The sequence below is a fragment of the Equus przewalskii genome, chromosome 9 (genome assembly GCF_037783145.1).
Source record: "Equus przewalskii isolate Varuska chromosome 9, EquPr2, whole genome shotgun sequence".
Lineage (NCBI taxonomy): Eukaryota > Metazoa > Chordata > Mammalia > Perissodactyla > Equidae > Equus > Equus przewalskii.
In genome coordinates, this window is record NC_091839.1 from 10288616 (window position 1) to 10309729 (window position 21114).

At 51.0% G+C, this 21114-nt stretch overlaps 1 protein-coding gene across 6 annotated transcripts in view; it reads left to right on the forward strand.

Moving 5' to 3' along the window:
* SAMD4B (sterile alpha motif domain containing 4B) overlaps positions 1-21114 on the forward strand; it is a 34818-nt gene that overhangs the window by 641 nt on the left and 13063 nt on the right. For 2 of the 6 annotated variants that reach the window (XM_070557723.1, XM_070557720.1), the window contains exons 2-4: positions 9719-9779; positions 10687-10742; positions 11535-11936. In XM_070557723.1, coding sequence (XP_070413824.1) covers positions 11741-11936 — 196 coding nt within the window. In that variant the 5' untranslated portion in view covers positions 9719-9779; positions 10687-10742; positions 11535-11740. Of the gene's footprint in view, positions 1-9718; positions 9780-9847; positions 9867-10686; positions 10743-11534; positions 11937-21114 lie in introns of those variants that run through there. The other 4 variants (XM_070557722.1, XM_070557718.1, XM_070557721.1 and 1 more) reach the window with 3 other exon arrangements.

Consider the following 21114-nt stretch of genomic DNA (forward strand, 5'->3'; position numbering starts at 1 on the left):
ATGCTCCCCCGGAGCCCCGCTTCGCCTGTCCTGACCGGCTCCCCGGCTTCCCTCGCACGCATCCCAGGAATTTTCCCGCCCACCGCCCCTGAGCCCTGAGGTGGCCTCGGAGCCCCGGCCCGCGGCCCGGGACGCCTTCCGCCGAGGCTCCAGAAGGGCTGGGTCCAGACAGGCGCCTGGAACCCCCCCGCCGGCCCGCAGCCCCCGCCCCGCCTCGGGGGTCGTCCCTCTGGACGCTTCCACGGGGCCCAGGACCGCTCCCCAAGACCCCCCCTCGTGGCCCCGAAGCTCAGCGCCCGCAATGCCCTGGAGACCCCCTCCCAGGCCCCCAGTGCCCCCCGAGACCCCGTGTCTTCTCCCGAAAATCGCCTCCGGAGCTCCCCAGGCCTCTCCCAGCGTCGCCTCTGTGCCCCCGGACCCTCCCCGGCGCCGCACCCAGGCCCGCGGGTCCCCTCAGGGCTCCACAGGTCCCCGGCTCAGGTGTTCCGGAACTGCCCTGAGGCCACCCTTCCAGATGCTCCTCCGAGTCTGCGCGGGCTGCCACCCTGACCCCCTTCCTGGCCTGCCCAGGTGTGCTTTCCAGACCCCCTGCGTCTCCTTGGGGACCCCTTCAGGCCACCCCCAGGGCCATGGGCCCCACCCAGAGGTCCCCTGCCTTACAGAGGCGCTCCCGGGCCCTCCAGAGCCATCCGGGAGACCCCACCCTGCCCCGGCTTCCCTCACACAGCTCCGAGCTGCTGCCCAGAATTCTCTGGAAGGACCGTCCACTCTCGCCTGCCCGCGTTCCCTTCTGAAGACCCCCCCTCCTCACGTGCTCTTTGTATTATTTACACGTGTGTGTGGGGAAGGTCTCCCTGCGCGCACTGTGTGGGTCTTCCCTGGCTTTGTGTGTGGGTCGCCACCACCACACGGCTGCTGAGTGGTGTAGGTCTGCGCCCGGGCTCTGAACCTGCCAACTTGGGCCGCCAGAGCGCAGGGCAGAGCTTTGACGGCTCGCCACAGGGCGGCCCCTCACAGCCGGCTCTGAAGACCTGGCTCAGAGGCCTGTCCTTCTCCGAGCGCCCTGAGGAGTCATTCCTCATGGCCTCTGTCCTCCCGCTCCAGTATGTCCAGGATCCCTCAGAAGCCCGAGGCTCCCTGCAGAGGCCCTTAGAGAAGCTTCTGGAAGGTTGCCCTGCATCAGCAGCCCCAGCCCCTGCCGTCCTGAGACGACTTCAGAGCTCTCCCTCCAGGCTCCTCTGACAGCTTCAGCAAACTGCTCAGGAGCCTGTCGGGTTCTCCCCGATTGGAGCCCTGCTTTGCAGCCTCACCTCCTCCTTTCTCTTTCCTCGGAAGTCAACTTGGAGACCCTTCTCAGATCTGGGCCTCCTTTCCCGGATATTCCTCCAGCCTCCCCCCACCAAGAGCCTGCGGGTCGCCTTTTAATGAGAAGATCCTCGGGAGACTCCCTCACCCCTGGAAGTGCGGCCCTCAGACCTTTCTCGCAGACCCTTTCTCTTAGGTTCCATCCCCATAGACCCCTTCTCCCTTCAGAGATGGAAAGATCCTTAATGCCCTCCTCAGAGACCCCCCTCCCCCCGTTTTCCCTTCAGAAGCCCGCCCTTGCCCCTTTGAGGGCCGCCTCGCTAAGAATGCCTTCCCTTACAGCGGTGGCTCTGAAGTGCGGTCCCTGGACCTGCAGCATCAGCATCCCCTGGGAGCTTGTTAGGAATGCAGATTCTTAGGTCCCAGCCCAGACCCACTGAACCAGAAAACCTGGGAGTGGGCTCCGGCAGTGTGTTTTTAGGAACCCTCCCAGCGACTGTGATGCAAGCTCAAGTTTGAAAACCAGTGTCTGGGAGGGGTTCCCTTCCCCCTGGAAAGCCCCCTGGAAGATGCTCTGGGCGTGCCTCTGCGCCCTACTGCCCACCCCCATCCTCCTGGGAGTCCCCTTTGTGAGATACCCACCTTTCAGAAGGACTCTCTATCCTCCTTGAAAGGCTCCTGGCTTCTCCACAAGGTTCCCCCAGGCTCTGAGAAGTTACTTTGGGTTCTGCCTTTGAATGGTCCCCTTTCAGATCTTTGTCAGCACTTTGTTTTCCTGGCATCCCCTCCCCCCCCCCCCACACCATACCCCAAATTGCTACCTCAGTGAACATGCTGAACGCGCATGTTCGTCTCTTCTCAAGTGTCCCACTTCACAAAGGTCCCCTCCCCATAAGGCACTCTCGTCTTCTCATTCTCTGTGTCTTGCCGCCCAGAGCCCTCCGTTGTATGTCTCAGAGCACCTCTCACCTTCTTTTGTAGCTTTTCATGTACTTGCCCACTCACCTTCACTGGGCCAGGAATTAGGAAAGTGCTGGGAGGTGTCTTACTCTTCTCTGAATCCCACGAGGTGGGGTCTGCCCTCTGTAAACTTTTGGAAATTGTTGGAGAATGGGCAGGTCTTCCATCTTCATTTGGCCAGAAATCTCTCAGTTCCTCCGATCTCTCTCCCCATTCAGGTTCAACACAGGTTCCCTGCCCCTTCCTGTCCTCTCACCTCTTTTCTTCTCTCTACCTATCCCCTTTCCCCTCTCCTCCTAGGAGAGGCTGGCTGCCCCACCTGCTCCTGTCTGTGGGGCTTTTCTTTGTGCCATCTCCTGATTCTGAGCCACCCCAGGTCCTATTCCTGGTGCCCTGCCTCGCTGCATCCTGGTTGGCTTCTCAGCCCCCCTCAGCCTTCATAAGTCTGGGGCCTCTCAGCTTTACAGGGTTCTCAACTTTGTCCAAGGGATTCTTTCTCTCTAGGGTTGGGAAAAGGAAACAGATGACAGGATAGACACTGGGGCCTGCCTTCAGGGGGCTCACCGTATAGTAGGGGAGCTGGGCAGGTGCACGGGGCAGGACGTGAGGGGCAGATTATATGCTGTGGGAATTTGGCAGTGAGAGAAGGAGCTGTTTATCTGGAAAGACTTCATGGGAAAGGTGGATATTTGGGCTCGGTAGTGGTCCACAGGAGTTGGGCAGTGGTGAGGAGCCTTCCAGGAGGAAGTAACCGCTTTTGCACTGGGTCAAAGACAAGAAAACCTCATCTCTCACCCATGGCCTCCCTTCATCTAAAGAACAGGGATGAAAGAAAATAGAGCTGTTCCATCTGGCACCAAAGTGCCAGCTGCACTTTAGAGACCCGTCGAGTAATAATAATAATGACTACTGTTTATTGAGTGATTATTATCTGCCAGTCACTGTTTAAGTGCTTCATCTGTATTGTCTCATCTCATGTTCACAGGAACCCTATGAGGTAGGTAAACTATGATTATCCTCAGTTTATAAATGATGAAATGAGGACAGGTGGCACAAATAGAAGGTCTCTGGACCCTGTCCATCCCAAGATGATTGTACCTTGAGTCAGAGAGTTGGATTTTCTGTTCAGACAGGGTTGAGTGCAATGGAACATTATGGTGTGGTGGTGAAGTATGTAGACTCTGGGGCCAGGCGGGATTTTTACCCCATGTTGTCACTTACCAGTTTTGTGACCTAGGACAAGTTGCTTTACTTCTCTCATCTTCAGTATCCACAGCTAAAAAATGAAGGTAATAATGATATCCTACACCATAGAATTATTATAAGGATGAAATAAGTTAATATGTGTGAAATACCTGGAACAATACAATGCCCTGCACTTAAGTGGTCAGTGTTAGCCAAAAAAAGAAAAAGCTCATATCACCCAGGACTCTAAGGATATAAGTGACAGAACCTTAGTTCATTCTGGTTTAATCAAAAAAAGAATTAATTGGCTGATGTTACTGAAAAGTCCAAAGCTAGGTGGCTTCAGACCTAGCCGCATTGAGGACATGAAACAGTCTTCTCAGTGATCTCCCTCCATTCCTCCAGTGAGTTAGCTTTACCTTCAACAAGTTTCTGCTTTGCGACGTCAAAGATGGCCCTCAGCCACCCCAGGCTTAAATCATATTTCCTTAGCCGCTTCAGTGGAAAGAGAACTCCTTCTTGAGAGCCTCAGTTTGAAAACAGTTTCTTGCCTGAATAAATGTGAGATGATGGCAAAAGATCCTTAGACACGTTCTGGGTTCTGTACCCTGGAACTCTTGCTTGCTGTGCCAGATAGTACCATGATTCCACCCCATGACCTTTCTGAGCGTCGATGGGAGTTCCCCTCCCCACTGTCACCCAGCCCCAGTCATTCTCCGTTCTGTGACTGTTTGGATCCAGAGAGAGTTTGTGGCTAGTCTCACCCAACCAGACTTCCCTTTGGGGTCTCACTGGGAGACCCCGGAATGAGATGACTGGCCTGGTTTGGTGGTGGCCTCAGGATAGTGGAATCCAGGAGTACTGGTATTCAGTCCACTGCCTCGGCTTGGGGTTTCCAAGGCTCAGAACTTGGGAAGAAGGTTACGTAGATTACTGTGAGTAGAGTTTTGTTTTTTTAGTGTAATCTGTTGAATAGAGTCTGGTTGAGGGTGAGTTACAGAATAGCAGTGTATAGAGTATGCAAGCTGCAAGTGTCTCCAGCGATTAAACAATTTCTGGAGGTACTTTTCTAGGTACTAGAGAGAGAGCAGTGAATGAAACAGTCACGGTCTTGGAACTCAGGAGCTTATATTCTGATGGAGGAAATATAAACAAACAAATCAGATAGTGATATGTGCGATGAAGGAATTGAGACATAGTGTGAAGGAGAGGGTGGGGGAGGCCACTGTTCACAGGGTGGTCAGAATTGCCCTCTGAGGAGGTGGCACTTGAGCCTGATAAGCCGACCGATGAGAAGGCACCAGTTGTGGGAAGATCTGGGACTGGGGCGTTCTGCTCTAAGCATCGTTGTATGTGGGGAAGGACTGCTGCGAGCGGGGGCAGTTTTTACAGGTAGTTTTGAGGGGCTGCTGTGTGCCAGGTGCTGTGCTAGCAATTGAAAACGTGGCAGTGAATAATACAGCTGCAGTCTTGTCTTCCCGCGTGGATCTTACAGTCTAGGTGATTCTGGAAGAGCTGGAGCCTTTGAAGAGACACCTTTTGACGATGACATCAGGCCAAAGGTTCTTTCTTACTGGGGAAATGAGGAAGATTGGGACATACTTGAACCCAGATCTGATCGATGAGAAAGAACCAGCCGTGTGATGATCTGGGCAAGAGCGTTTCAGGTGGAGGGGTCAGCAGGTGCAAAAGCCCTGAGGTATGTTCAAGGAACAACAAGGAGACCAGTGTGGCTAGAGCGTAAGTGAGGGAGACGGGGCAGGGGGTTGGAGAAGGTGACAGAGGCCAGATCATGTAGGGCCTTGTGGGCCGTGGTAAGGAGTTTACATTTTCACTTACGAGGACTGGGAAGCTGTTACAGGGTTTTTAAAGCAAGACAGTGACATGATCTGGTTTTTTGGTTTGTTTTTTTATTTGTTTGTTTTAGAAAGTTCGCTGGTTTCTGCAAAGAAAATGGGCAAGAATGAAAGCAGGAGGCAAGTTAGGAGGAAATACATTTGTCCGGATGAGAAAGGATGGTGACTTGAATATGGCGGTGGTAGTCAAAATGGAGAGAAGCAGATATATTTTGGGTAGAGAGAAAACAACTTGATGATGGAATTAGAGAGGAATCCAGGGTGATGACAATAGCTAAGACCTGTGTGAGAATATTTATGTCTCACAACTCTCTAAGAATAGGTACTATTATGAAACCCATTTTACAGATGAGAAAACAGGCACAGCAAGGTGAAATCGCTCTTCTAAAAAATTAGGCGGGTAGTAAGTGGTAGGGTTCTGTTTCGAACCCAGGCAGTCTGGTCCCAGAGCCACTTGAGTTTTGGGAGAGAAAAAGGAGGGCATGTTTAGCTGAATTAAGAAATAAGGATTGTCAAGACCAGATGACTAGATCTTATGGAAGAGAAAGGAGTCAAAGATGACTTAAGAAATTCTGAGTTGTCCACAGAGAGGTGATAGTTGAATCTGCAGGAGTTGATTACAATTCCAAGTGAGATGATACGAGTATAAAGAAGGGAAAGAGAGCCAAAGATAGAGTTTTAGAGGGGAGGGGCAGTACATTTAGGTGTGGGAGGAGGGAAAGACAGAGCAGATAGAGTGGCGGGAGGGGGAACACCAGCTTCCTCTCCTCAGGGTTTCCCAGAGCTCCCCAGGCTGTGCTGCTCTTCCAGGAGGCCCTGCCTGGCTTCTCCCCTCCTCTCCCTCCGTTCCCCAGGACAGTTCATACAAACGCTTATTCTTGTCTGGGCCAATAGCATACATATTTTGTGTACATTTCATGTTCAGGAGTTTCTGAAAATAATAGTTGGTTTTTACAAGAGCAAAGTTGGGCTCTCGGCATCTGACATTCTCCTGTTCTCAGGTCAGGATAGTGAGTTACCCTTAGGCAACTAAGGTTCATGAAGTATGAGTTCCTCAAAAGTCTAGGTGGGTGCTGTAGAAGGGTGAAGAATGGGTGGGAAGGCTGACCCCTTTATTTCTCCAGAGATGTTGGCATTGGAGGGTGTACCTTTAACCCAACTTTCTAGGCAGTGTAAGGGAGCTTATAGGAGGCCGTAACACTATTCTCAGGAACAAGCAAGAGCTCTAAAGCCAGACTGGCCTTGAACACCTCAGCTGTGTCCTATGAACCTCTCAGCTAAGTGACTTAACCTTCTCTGCCTCAGTTTCTCCATCTGTAAAAGGAGGATAATATTATATATGTATATATGAGATGGATATAGAATATAGGAATATAATTTTTAGGATCAAATGAGCTCATCCACGGAAAGCTGTTAGCACAGGACCTGGTGCATGACACTTAATATATGATATATGAAGACATGCTGAGCATCATGCTGGGTATTTTTATATACCTTGTTTCATTTCGTTCTTAAAACAAGCTTTACTAAAGAAGAAACTGAGGTACTTGTCAAAGGTCAACACAGCAAATAAGTATCAGCAGGAGAGCCCGGGTTGCAGCGGGGTCTGACCGACTCCACAGTGCTGCTCAGAGGAGGAGAGCTGAGCTCCAGGGGTGCCTCCTGTCTCGGCGCCGCTTCTCAGTTTGCATCTAAGGACAGAGCCTAGTGGGCAGTTTTTCCTGGCACCTCAGCCAATTTTTGGCTCCATTTGCCACCTCCAAGGTTGGTAGATGCTTCCCAAGAAGGTTGCTGGTCCCAACCAAATGTGGCAGCAGTATGTTAGGCTGTTTGAGAGACTTTTGCAATAGGGGTTCCCCTCTAGTGTCTTTCCTCAAAGGCATGGGGGCCTTTTGGGTCACATGAGGACAGAGACCAGAGCAATGGTGAACTCCGTTTTGTATGGGAGCAGTCATGGCTCTTCAAGTTGTAGAAACCCAACTCGAACTGGCCTCAGCCAAAAGGGAATTGATTGGTTCAAGTAACTGAGAAGTTTAGGGCGGGAAGGGTGCGGTGGAGGGGCTTTAGGCTGACTGGATCCAGGTCTTCAAATGATGTGGACACGTCTGCATTTTTTCCCTACGTCTCTTGACTCTGCTGTCATCTGTGTTAGCTTCATTCTGAGGCAGGTTCTCACACTGTGAGGTAGCAGGAGTGGCACCCAGTAGCATCAGATCTTGGATAATCTGAGCAACCCTACCCGAGAACTTCTTTCCCCCAGTAGTTCCAGCAAAAGTCCACTGAGGGCTTTCCTTGGCCAGGCTTCACTCCATATCTACTCCTGGAGCCAAGGGAGACAGTTAGTTCTCCAAAGGGAACTCGGGGCTGGCCCAGAAGATGGGAATGGATGTTTGGGAGGCAGATCCACCAGGATGCATCACCGCAGTATGCTACCACAGTACGATGCCTTGGATAGTCAGTGCTGGGGCCTCTTCCCTGACCGATCGCACCAAGCCAGCTCTTCCTTTCTCACTGTTGCCAAGCACCCAGGAGAGGCGGTAGCTGGGGGCCTCTGGCCCTTCCATGGAAGCAGGCCATCCAGTCCTCCTCTCCAGTCACCATCAAGACTAAACACCCAGCATCCTTCTCCTGCCCAGAAGACATAGGAATCCTTCTCTTAGGGATTTTTTTGGTTTTTTTCTTTTTTGTGGTGAGGAAGATTGGCCCTGAGCTAACATCTGTGCCAGTCTTCCTCTATTTTGTATGTGGGATGCCGCCACAGCCTGGCTTAATGAACAGTATGTAGGTCCATGCCCAGGATCCAAACCCACGAACCCCAGGCCGTCCACCACTGGGCCAGCCCCTGGGGATGATTTTTTAACAGTGCACTCTTAAAAGTGACTATTTGTTTCCCTGGTTCCCCCAGTGTTTACTGAGGGCTGTCCAAGCCATCTTCAGACACTAGGTCCTCTCTAACGGTCGTGTTCCCTGAGCAGTGGGGTGGCTTGGAGGTGTAAACCAGAGAGGCCCAAGGGAGGGATAGTTTGCAGACTTCTGATCTTTTCTCAGTTTGTGTCCATCTGGTCCAAGGACCACAGGCCGCAGGCTTTGTTTGTTCTGTATAGTACTTTTTTGTTGCTCTTTTAATGTGAATTAGTTTCCACCATTTAAAAATAAGGGAATTTTATTTAAAAATCTAGATTTCTGGCTCTACTTAAAAAAAAATCTAAGACCTAACAGCACCGGCCCCACATTCCTACATGGCGGGAGTTGATTAGAGCTAAACGGTGAGTTCTCCTTTTAAACAGGGGATGTGCTTTCCAACTCACCATAGTCTTCACCAGCCTGCTTTGTTCCCACCTGGCCCTGTAAGCGTCGTGTTTGAGACCCTGCTCTGTTCCAAGGCTACACTTCGAGCGTTGGGCTTGGGGGAAGAAGCTGAATTGATGTTTAGTCAGCAGCTTATTTGGGGGGCACCACGCTGTTGCTTAGGAAAAGTAACAACTTGGTAAAAGTTTATGAGACAGAGTGCGCACCGCTTTGGTCTGTTTTTGGGTTTGGTCATCTTTTTGCTGTAAATGCTGTTGGCATATCAAACCTCTGGACACAAACGCTCCCTCTGAAATAGCAACATGCCCTTTCTCTCTGATGAGTTGCCACCCCGTGAAGGAATCCCTCCCACTCCCGAGGGATGTTCATCCAGCCTCTGCTTGACCACTTCCAGCGGCCAGGGAGCTTATTACCTCCTCACTCGGCAGCCAGTTCCATTCTTGGACAAATACGTTATTTTAAAATTCTTCCTTATGTTAAGGCAGCTGCTGTCTCCTTGGGGCTGAAAGCCGCAAAATGTTGGAGCTGGGAAGGGAAACTGGTTTTTTCAGGCACGTGAGCTACCACTCATCCATCCTGCATCCAGGGCAAACACTGATAGTCAACCACAGTACTCTTCCTCACTGAGCCAGAAAGTAGAATACAGCCTTAAAATTTTTTAAAAATTAAAGACTTTTTAAAAAATTACAGAAGTAATATGTGTTCACTTGCCACTAGTGAAAAAGTACAAAGTTATATAAAGAAAGCGTTAATAATTCCTCTTTTCTCCAAGGTAGCCAGTATGAACAGCTTAGGGTGTATCCTACACGTTTCTCTATACACATACATATATAGATACTCATATATGAGATATATAAGGGTTCTTGTTTATGGCTTTTTTTCTTTTTACAAAAATGGCATCGTATTGTACCTATTACTGTGCAGCTGTGGACATCCCTCCAGGTCGGTAAAGATCAAACACTAGATATAGATTTTTTTTTTATATTCTGCTGTCAAGATCAAGCATGTTTTTAACAGCTGCATAATATCCCATTGTATGAGGTGTGCCGCAATTTGTTAATCATTCCCCATTGATGGATATTCCCCTTGCTTCATTTCTTCAGGATCCTCCTTACCACAGTGCTCCAGGCAGCCAGTACCAATCGATTGGAGTTAGCCTCTGAGGTACAGCCCGTTTGTCACATCTAAACCAGTCCAGCTCCTTATCTCACACGGCCTAGGGGAGAGAAGCAGACTAGCTCAAAGATCACAGTGAGTCAGTGACTGGGGCAAGACTAGAGCTGCATTTTCTTGACTTCCAGCGTTGCACATATCCCATGTTGCCTCTCACTTAGAGCTGTCAACCCTAGTTCCCCTCTGGAGGAAAAGAACAAATCTGATTCCTCTTTCGTGTGCTCCCGCTTCAGGTACTTGAAGCCAGTTATGTCATTCCTCCCGAGTCTTCTCTTCCCCAGGGGAAATTGCCTCGAAGCTTTCAAATTTTTCTTAGGACAAGGTTTCCAAATCCTTTACCATCCTGTGGGCCATTTCTTCTATTTTCTCACCTCGGGCTGTAGAAATCCCAAGTGGGGCTTTCATGCTTACCTTCTTTATTCATTCATTCAACAAATTGATACTGGGTGCCTTCTACATGTCGGTCACTGTTCTGGGCACTCAGTGACTGAATAGCTTGCATTTTGGTGGGAAGAGAGAAACAACAAACATAAATAAGATGGTTTCTTGAGGGTGCCAGATTATATAGAAGAGATGAAACAGTGTAATATAATAGAGTGACAGAGCTTCCTTAGATTGGATGGTCAGGGGAGATCTCTCTGAGGAAGTGACATTGAGCTGAGACCTGAGTGATGCATAGGAGCCAGCCATAGAGAAGTCTGGGGGAGGAGGGTTTCGTTGAACCAGAAAGAACTTGGTACAAGATGCTGTTTGAGGTGACCTTAAATCCTCCGTCGGAGCATTTTAAGCCAGGGAGGCAACATTTGATTTCCCTTTTACAAAGGTTTCTGGGAGACCTGTTTACCTTGGAGCATGGTTTCATTTTCCCCACACTTTTCCTTTCTGCTTGTATCCAAAGGGGTTGACATCCAAGCCAGTTCGCTCTGTTCGGGTGGCCCACAGAGGCTCTGCGAGGTGAGTCACAGCCCTCAGCAGGAGCGTGGAAGTTCGGGGAGATGGCAATAGCCCCTGAGACCTGAGCTCAGCAGGTTCAATGGGTCTTTGTATGGAGCTCTCAGTTTTGGCAGCCAGAGGGGGTTGGAGCCAAGTGTGGTTTGGGGACGGAGCCAAGGGCACTGGTCTCAAGAGAGACACAGGAAATGTGAGTGTAGACCTGGACTTCGAGACACTTGAGCAATCAGCTGAAGAATGGACCTGTTGTCTGCCCAGTTGACACAGCTCCTGTGGGTTTTAGCTTGAAATAATGTAGAGTCCATAAGGTCCTTTTAGCAGGTGAACAGTCAGGCTGTTATGCTCTCCAGGGAGGTGGCCAGAGATCAGCAAGGTCAGGGCATGTCCTGAAGGTCACATGTCTGTTTAGTCATGTCACGTGAGGCCAGGTCTCCATTAATTGAGATCTTTTCCCACAGTGTGCACCCTCTCCTATTTCCCATTTCTGCAAAATCTTACCGACTTACTCTCTGCTTTAAATGTACTGCCTTTGGCCACATGACAGCTAGCCCTGAAGGGCACCATCTTCTTAGTCTCTAGGATAGGTTTCTGAGAACCAATCAGGCCTTTCCTCTGGATCTGGAGATTAGAGGGAAAGTTGATTTAGTGTCTGGTGTTGGTTTTATTCTTCTCTCTCAAGCTCAACAGAGTAGGTACCCTGAAAGGAAAGCAGGAAGCCACCTTACCCCCAACTCACAATCACTAGGCCATTTTTAGCCCCTTCATTGTATCTGACCCCCTTACTTCCTTTTCCAGGAGTCTGGAGAGGCGTGGCTGGACCAAGACCTCCCCCAATGTGAGCAAGTTTCCTCCCTCCCCGCCACCCATTGCCGCCACGCCAGGGAACGTCCTCAAGCCCTGGCCTTCAGGGGAGAGGTAACAGGAGCCCGGAGCCGAGACCATGTGACGGCGCTGGCCCTCGCCACCGCCGTCACCCCCACCCTGGCCCCAGGCCCGGCACCATGATGTTCCGAGACCAGGTGGGCATCCTCGCTGGCTGGTTCAAGGGCTGGAATGAGTGTGAGCAGACGGTGGCCCTGCTGTCGCTTCTGAAGCGGGTCACCCGCACCCAGGCCCGCTTCCTGCAGCTCTGCCTGGAGCACTCGCTGGCAGATTGCAATGACATCCACCTGCTGGAGTCGGAGGCCAACAGTGCTGGTGAGTGTTTACCCCAAGAGATGGGAGTACTGCAGGAGGGAGTCCTCGAACCGGAATAGATGTCAGGTGGCTGAGGAGGCCTCCCCAGCCCTGGTGCTAAGAAATGTGGGTTCTAGGCTTGTTTGGTGGGTGGGGAGTCCTTGACCTCCCAAGTCATCATCGTGGGTCTCCTGGGGCTTTGCTGCCAGATATCCTCAGGCATGGAATGGGGGACTCCTGGGGAGTGCGGTACAAACTGGAGACCACCCACAGCAGAAAAGGGGTCACACAGGGTAGCTGAAGGGAAGAGACTAAAGTCATGAGCTATGAACAGGGGTCAGAAGTGAGTGTTAAATCATTTCTCAAGCTCTAGGACATCGGAGCCAGGAGGAAGTTTCAGAACTTTTCCAAAATCACAAGTCATCTCGTACTATTCTTTACCCCCAAGTGCAGGCTGGACTTAAGGCATGAACAGCTTCAAGAGAGTTTTGCATTTAGATATAGTCCGTATTGGTTCCCCAAGCACTCAGTAGAGAGGCACTCTGTCTCATGAGGTTGGTGGTGGCATGGGTGAGCCAGGCTTCTCTAGAACCTCTCCCTAGGGCCCCAGTTGTAGACAGGAGTCAGGCCAGAGAACCATTTCAGGGGCACTGCCGAAGCCTTTCGGGCCTCTGGGCCTCCTCAGGGCTGCCTGGAAAGCTGTTGACCTCGTTGATGGGTGAGAGATGGAGGCCAGAGAAGAGGGCAAGTCGTGCGCACCTGAAAGCTAGCTGGGGAGGGGGTCCAGGGCCTCCGTGTAGAGAGTGTCCAAACTCTTCCCACCTTCTTCATAATAATTGAACCCTTACAACAAGCCCAGTACTGGCTTCACTTGGATAGTGGCTTTGAAAGCAGCTCTAGAGTCACACTGTCTAGGTTTAGATCTCAGTTCTGTCACTTGCCATATAACCAATAACTTAACCTTTCTGAGCCTTGGCTTCCTTCTCTTTAAAATCAAGGTGATAACTATGCTTACCTTCTAGGGTAGTTGTGAGCTCTGAGGACAGTGCCTGGCATGTAGTAAACGATCAATGTCATTTGTTTTTATTGTCAATAACTCATTTGGTCCTCAGAACAACCCAATGAAATAGGCACTGTTGTTATCCCCGTTTGATAGTGAGGAAATCAGCATGGGCTGCTAGGCTTGGGATTTGGGGAGCTCCCTGGCTTCCCTCATCCCCCTGGGCCCGCCTGCCTTAGCAACGATCACCTTTATTTTACCGAGTTTTTAGTACAAGTCGCAGAAGTACCATGGTTGCAGGGGAGAAGGAGTCAGGCCAGGAGTCACACCAGCTTATGTCCCAGTCTGGCAGAGAATGAGCAGCAGGAACCCAGCTGGGCTGCAGCAGGCTCAGAGCTCAGCCACCTCACAGCCCTCCGACCCTCGGCACCAGGGAGGGCTCCCCCCGTGCTAGCCCCAGGGGCGGGGGTTCCGCGATTGTGGTGTGGCTCTGCCCCCAGAGTGGGGGCTCCTCTGCAGCAGGCCAGTGTCTTACGCAGCTTTGTCACCCTTCCCCCCCACCACCTCCCGAGTAGCGGTTGGATGAGCACTGGTGCTCATCTTGGCTGTATATCAGAATCACCAGTTGTGCTGATTGCTGTTTATTAGAGCATTTTTAGTTTTTGCTTTTGTTTTCAAGAGTTGTAGTAGAATCGAACCCTATGAAAGGTGGAAAGTGAGGTCTCCTCCCTTCCGTACTTCCGTGTTCCCAGTTTGTGTCTGTTTTGTGAGATATTCTGTGCATGTGTGAGCACATGTGTGTTCTCCCTCCAGCTGTTCCATTGTTCTGTTTTAATGTGTAGAGCAGAACACTGCATATTAACCAATTTGCTTTTTTACTTAACAATATAACTTGAAGATCCTTCCGTATTCAGCACATACATAAATACCTCATTGTTAATGGCTGCCTGATAGGAAGAACAGGTAACGTTTATAGAGCCCCATGCGTGTATGAAGCAGTGCTTTACCTTTATGAGTCACTTAACCCTCACAACAGCTCTGTTAGGTAGGTCTTATCATTCCCCCATTTTACAGATGAGGAGACTGACGTCTGGAGAGGTTTAGTGACTTGCCCTGGGTCATACAGTGGTCAGAGGTGGAGCTGGAATTTGACGTTAGAGCTCTTGCTCTTGGCCGGTAGGCTCTACCCCGTGGTATATTTGGTCTTAGTCTTATAAACAGTGCTGTATTGAGTACTTTAAGCATCTCTAGGATAAATTCCAGAATTCTGTGGAACTGCTAGTTTGAAATGATGTGCATTTAAAATATTTATTGTCACCACATTGCCCTTGAAAGACATGGTACACTTTATACCAAGAACCTGAGGTGAGGCCCATCCCAAATGGTTTGCATTGGGATGTTGGGGATCATGCCTAGCCAGGGTTGAGAATTGCTGTGGAATGAATTGACTGCTGAATGAATATATGAATGAAGGTCTGTACCCAGTCCCCTGTCAGATGGTGAGAATATAATAAGCTGGATGGAGAGGTAGGGAAAACTTAGAATGAGGGAAGAAAAGGACGGCCATGGTGTATTCCAGAGTCAGCAGAAAGCCTGCCAGGACTAGAGCAAAGGATGGCTGGAGAGAGAAGTGATCACAAAGGTAAATTCTGTAGAGCCTTGAATGCCTCTTTCGTGCTAGACATGGAGGCTCTGAGACTAAGGAGGCCTGTGTCTCCTGTCTTGCTCCCACCCTCAAGTAGAAGAACCCCCAAGCCTTATTTGTGAAGGAGGGATTACTTCCTGGGCTTAAAAGCCTGCCTTGTGTGAGGAACTGTATATCTTCTGTTTCTCCTCCTCTGTTCATGATGGCCTTCCCATTCCCTTGTGTTTCCAAAACTTGTATCACTGTCAAAATCACCTGGTGGGGCAAGAGGTGGCTGTTAAAATCCAGATTCCTGGGCCCACCCAGACCCACTGCATCAGAATCCTGAGGGGATGGGCCTGGGAACGAGTGCCCAGGTTCTGCTGCTGACCAGGCTGTTTGAGAGGGAATGCTCTGCTGGGTGATTCATGTTTCATGAGAATAGGAATTGTGACACCGAGGAGTTCTGGCTCCAGCTCTGCCCCTAGCTCGTTTTGTGACCTGGGCCTGAAGACCCGCATCTGGACAGGGAGGGCTTTTCTAGATACGCTCCAAGCACCTCTTGAGCTCTGAAATGATGCGCTAAAGAAGGCAGAGCCACATCCAGGCATATTCTTTCTTTCTTTGGGAGCCCAGCATTCTTCTAAAGCAATAGTTCTTTTTTTTTTTTTTTTAAGGAGTGGCACCTGAGCTAACAACTGTTGCCAATCTTTTCTTTTTTTTTTTTTTCCTGCTTTATCTCCCCAACCCCCCCCTGTACACAGTTGTATATCTTAGTTGCAGGTCCTTCTAGTTGTGGGTTGTTGTGGGACGCTGCCTCAACGTGGCCTGATGAGCAGTGCCATGTCCGCGCCCAGGATCCGAACCCTGGGCCGCCGCAGCAGGGCGCGCGAGCTTAACCACTCAGCCACGGAGCCAGCCCCTAAAGCAATAGTTCTAATATTTTATGAGATGGACCCCTCGAAGAATCTGCCCGCAACGCCCTACCCCTGCAAGATGCGCACTTAACCCGCAAACCGAATCTTGAGTTCAGTCCGTCCGGCAGTCCCTGGCTAAGAGTTGCCTGTTACAGAGTCTGAGGCTCATCTTCAGCTGTTCGGATCCCTCCAGGCCGGGAGGGCCGAGCAGTGCGGCAGCTCCTCTGCCTTTTCCTGGGGTTGTGCTTCATGTCCCACCCACTCAACCCTGCTACTTCCTCTGGTTCTCCCAGAGAGACCCTGCCCGTCTCCTCCTCAGAAAGGGCAGCAAGTGCAGAGGGCTTGATCTAGGCGAGTGGGTACCAACCCTGGCCTCATGTCAGAATCACCCAGGGACTTTGTAAAAATAATCTGAGGCCTGGGTCCTATCCCCAGAGAGTCTAATATTTAATTTTACATATTTATATATACATATATATATAATTATATTTAAGCTTCCTAGTTGGCTCTTGTGTGCATCCAGTGGACAACCACTTGTCTTAATACTGACACTGATTGTGGGTGGGCCCAGGAAGGTGGTGAGGGTACTGTCATTTGACCTATTGGGAGTGGGGAGTGGGCGCGGCGGGAGTGGGCTGTGGTCTGGGCTCTCCCTTCCTCTTGAGCAGCTGGGAGGGTGTAGCAAGTCCCCCAGCCCAGGCAGCCAGCACTGGTTTCCTGAAGTAGAATCTGAGACAACGCCCAGGAACAGAAAAGCAATACCTCAAGGGTCTCTGGAACGGGCAAGGAGAGGCCCAGGTTTCCCCTTGTCATCATCCCTGTTTCTTCTCCCAGTGCTGTCTTCCCTGCCTCTTTGGAGCTGTAACAGTAATCCTGGCTCTCTTTTCCCCTGATGCTCACTTGGACCAGAAGGGTGGAGCCAGAGAAGCTGAAATCCCCGTCCCATCCTGGTCCTGTAGCTTCCTGGGCCACACTTACTGCATTTCTTCTCTCTTGTCCTCTGAGTCAGAGTCCCCATATCCAGCAGGTTTAAGGCCCTCCCTCTCTGGCTTACTGAATCTGGGTGGGGAAACTGAGGTCAGGAGGGGCCCTTTCTGAGTGAGTCACCAGAGCTTAACTCGGATGCCTCCACCCTCCCCTTTCAAGCTCTGCTGACACAGTTCATCAAACAAAAATGTGAGCCCCCCAGCCCTCCCCCATGTTTGTGTGAGCTGGAGTGAGGCGGAGAAGGGCACGTTTGGAGCCAAACCCCAGCCCCTCAATCGTGGTGCCTGAGGCTGCCACAATTGTTGCAAAAGCCCAGCACATAAAAATGGGTTTGCTTTTATGGCAGACTCCAAGATGTATTTGGCTCTTGTGATTTGCCAGGACCCAGGGTCATGGTCACCTGGCCAAGGAGGATCACTCGTGTGCACAGTCTCCCTCGTCCCCTCCGTGCCTGGGGAGTCCAGGTTTACAGCTTGGTGAGAGGCAGCCGGTGGCGTCACCACATTCCCCAGCCCCCTCCCCCATCCGCCCACCTCCAGAATTTCATCACTGCTTGTTGTGCCTCTAGCTCAGAGAAAACCAGAGACGTGTCTGTTTTTGGTAAATAACTGCGTGAAATTCCCCACCCCTGTCGGGAATCTTAAGGGGGAGGCCCAGATGTGCCCTTCTGCGTGAAGTACTCTCCTCAGCCCCAGGCAGCGTGGGCTCTAGGTTTTCTAGGTCTTCAACCGGGAGCAACGACAATGGTAGTTAAAATGCATGGAGCCCTTAACACATGGCAGGTGCTTTGCACTATTGTCTCATTGACTCTTTACAACAACCCTGTGACGGAGGGGCTTCTCCTGCCCCCATTGTGCAGGAGAGGAGACCAAGGCTCAGAGAGGGTAAAAGACTGGCCCACAATATGTTGACCTAGGTCATGGGGGCAGAGCTGGATTTCAAATCCAGGCAAGCTTGCCTGTCAAACTTGTGTTCTTGCTCAGTATACTCTGTTAGGACACGAGACAGGGTGACCTGAGGTCAGGGGATCCTGGAAAGGGCACATTATACGTACATAGACACCAGTACCTTCCAGGGGACCATCTGGGTTCAATTGTACAGGTATTCATTGGGCCCTTGCTGTGCCTCGACTCTGGGCCAGGCTTTTCTGATCTGGGCAGGAAACTAGAAGTTCCATCCCCACCCGTCATCTGCAGCCCCAGCTGTGCTCACCCCAAGGGGCCTGAGGCTGCACAAATTCCTTGGACCAGTGCCAGTGCTCGCTGATGCTTCCCAGTCATGGGAGGCCCGCCCTCCCCACCACGCCGCCGCACAGACACATGCACACTCATTTCCCTGGAGTCAGCCTCCATTCGTCCAAAACCACTCTACCCTTTCTCTGCAGTAGAACAAGGTCCTTCATTGAGCCCAACCCTTGGGGCTGTTCTGTCACGTCCCCTGGCAGTACCAGAAGGAGAAGCTGTGTCCCTTAGCCCTGGGGTCCTGGCAGTACTCTGGGGTGGGGGAGGGACTAGACAAGGCTTCTCTCTGTCCCAGATGCTTCTGGCTACCCTGCAAGGACTGAACAACAGCGACTGAGAACCTCAGAGTAGAACCGCAGGGGTGGGCTGCCCCTGCTGGAGGAGAGGGGAGAGAGGCACCGATCACTGAGTCCCATACGGAGCACTCACTGCGGGCCGACTCTGTTAGGTGCTGTACTGCATTGTCTCCCTAAATCCTCTGCAGCCCTGTAATCCCTCTTTTACAGAGGAGGAAGCACATTGCCCAGGCAACTGCATGGCACAGCTGGGATGCAGGTCCCTGACGTTCTGTTGTTAATCTTTATCGCTGAATTTCTTCTTCCTTTTTCCCAAGAACTAAAAACTCAGGGACTAAGTCAGGGAAATGGGGTACCAGGGAGTTCCTTCCCATGTGACCCAGTGGCAGAGGGAGGAGGGAAGGTGGGAAAGGCGAAGGCTTCCTGAAGTCAAGAAGTCTTGTCCCACTTCGGAAAGAGCTTTTGACGTGGAGAGGACCTAAGAGAAAGCTGTGTGGTCCAGGGAGCTGGTTCAGGAGAAGACAAATGGAGGGCATGAGATGTCCTAACCTTGAGTGACAGGTCCGGGAGCAGACCTGGAAAGCCAGGGACGGGGGGAGAAGAAGAGAGTTGGTGTTGGAGAGATAGCAGAGGGTTGTGGGCAACAGTTCCTCCCAGCCCGGAAGGCTGACAGACCTCCGGATCTTGGGTTCAGATCTTGGCTCTGTCACTTTGGGGAAGTGACTTCACCTTCCCAAATCTGTTTCTTCATCTGCAAGATGTAGATGTTAAAACAGGGTTGAGGTGAGGATGAAGAACAGTCATGTTCTTAGCGTAGTGTCTGGTACATAGACAGTGCTCCATAAATACCATCCATTGTTACTATTTTTGTGTAGTATTACTATTCTCTTTTGGGCAGTACTGGGGGCATGGTGTGAATTGATGACTGAAGAAATGGATGAATCCCTGGGCACTCTAACGGGTTCTCTAGGAAGCTTGGAGCAGAGAGGCCCAGGCCAAGAAAATGTACATTGTAGGCCAGGAGTTGGGAGTTGTGTATGATGCATTTTTTTAAAGCTGCAAATTTAAGCATAATTAGAAGTTTATGTGAATGCCCAAGCCATAGATTTCCAAACAGGTCATTAGGAGAAAGAGAGATGTGAAAGGGGCATTTCTCAGGCAAGGCTCCCAGTGGCCAGGTGTCTGGCCTGTAGTGTGGACAGAGGAGACCAGAGGTCCTTAGGATCTTCAGCCCTAAGGAAATTGGGTTGAGCCACGGTCAGATGCAGAGGAATCCAGATGGGGCCTTGCTTGAAACCCAGATGCCTGGGATTCTGAGACTCTGCTTACGTATATACCCTTTCCCAGCCCGTCTGTTTCCTGGGCCTGGAGTTGGCTTGTGCCTTTAGAATCGCTGTGGGTGTTTGAAAGGCAAGAGTCATAGTAAGACGTAGTAAGCACGATGTCATAAATAGCAGATAACGTTTACTGAGGACTTACTTTTTGCCCCACTTTGTGCTGTGGTCTCACTTAATTCATCACAGCCATGCCAGGTAGGAATGGCTCTGAGCCCCACTTTACAGATAGAGAACATAGAGCTCAGGAAGTGATCACGTTTGCCCAGAGTAACTTGGTCAGTAAGTGGGAGAGGAGGGACATAAGCCACATCTCTGCCTGGTCGTTTTCATCGCCCACCTTCTGGGGTCCTAGTTTTGTCTGGTTAGAGCCAGCTCCTTTGCCCCTTTCCAGGACCTCAACAACAACTCAGTAGCTCATCTGTCAGAATTCCCTTGATGATGGTTTGCAAATTGTTCCCTTGGCTACAGGTATGAGCCCAGTTACCCAAGAGCGAGTGCAGAGTTGGCCCCAGTCCTTGATCATTGTCTCTTTTCTCAAGTTTTTGGTATTCTTTCTCCCTTTCCTTTGCCCTGTCTGCATTATTCCCTGTCCTCCACTCCACTGAGGTGGTCAGGGAGGTGATAACAAGGTTTTCAAGGAGGACAGTCAGACCTGTAATGGTTCCTTCCCAAGGCCTTCTTTATGTGACCAGCCTGGGGCCTTATTCTTGCGAGCTCCCTTCTGGGTCGAGAGAGGAAACCTGGCTCATCTCCACAGGACAGATTCAGGCCCTCGGACAGTGGGGTGGGAAGGAGTGTTACCAGATCACCATGGCATGGAGTAACCAAGGGAGGCTTTCTGGAGGAGGGCAGGTTTAAGAGGTCCATAAAAGACATAGAATTTGAATAAGAGGAAGGAGGCTATTGCAGGCTAAAGCCTTGAATCTTAGCCAAGTGTGGAAGTTTGGATGCATGCGGCATGGGGAGAGCCCCAGGGAAGGTGGGGCTGTCCTGAGCGGAGTCTTCCTCTGGAGGAATAGGAGGTAGGGAGTGCCCTGGAGATGAAGGTGGTGACTGGGGTAGGAGTTCTTGAACTTGAGTCTGCTGGTGCTGATGGCCATTGTAGGCTCCTGGTCAGGAAGGTGACATCTTGATGTGCTTTAGGAAGATAAATCCGTCTGGGTGTGTGGGACAGGTGAGAGGGGGAGAATATAGAGGCAGAGAGCCCAGTTAAAAACAACAGCGAGCGTGTATTAAATATGTTCTTTTTTTTTTTTTGAGGAAGATTAGCCCTGAGCTAACTACTGCCAATCCCCCTCTTTTTGCGGAGGAGCACTGGCCCTGAGCTAACGTCCGTGCCCATCTTCCTCTATATGTGAGATGCCTACCACAGCATGGTGTGCCAAGTGGTGCCATGTCCGCACCCGGGATCCGAACCGGCGCACCCCAGGCCGCTGAAGTGGAACACGCGCACTTAACCGCTGCACCACCGGGCTGGCCCCTAAATATGTTCTGTATGCCAGGCCACTTTCCGTTCTTTCTGAGCTCACCGAATCTCAGAGCCACACTGTGAACTGGGCACTGTGATTACCTTCAGACTTTTTCAGTGAGGAAATCAGTGCTTGGTGTGGTTCCAGGTGACTTGCCCAAGGTCCAGCTAGAAAGTTGGGGAGTCCAGACCATCTGATTGCAGAGTCCAGGTTTTAACCACTATATACCCCTGTCCTCCCCAGTCAGAAAGGAGGCTGTTTGGATAGGGGAGAGCAGGTAGAGGCCATAAAGACAAAGAGCAGGCATACAGCAAGAAGAGCGGGCCTG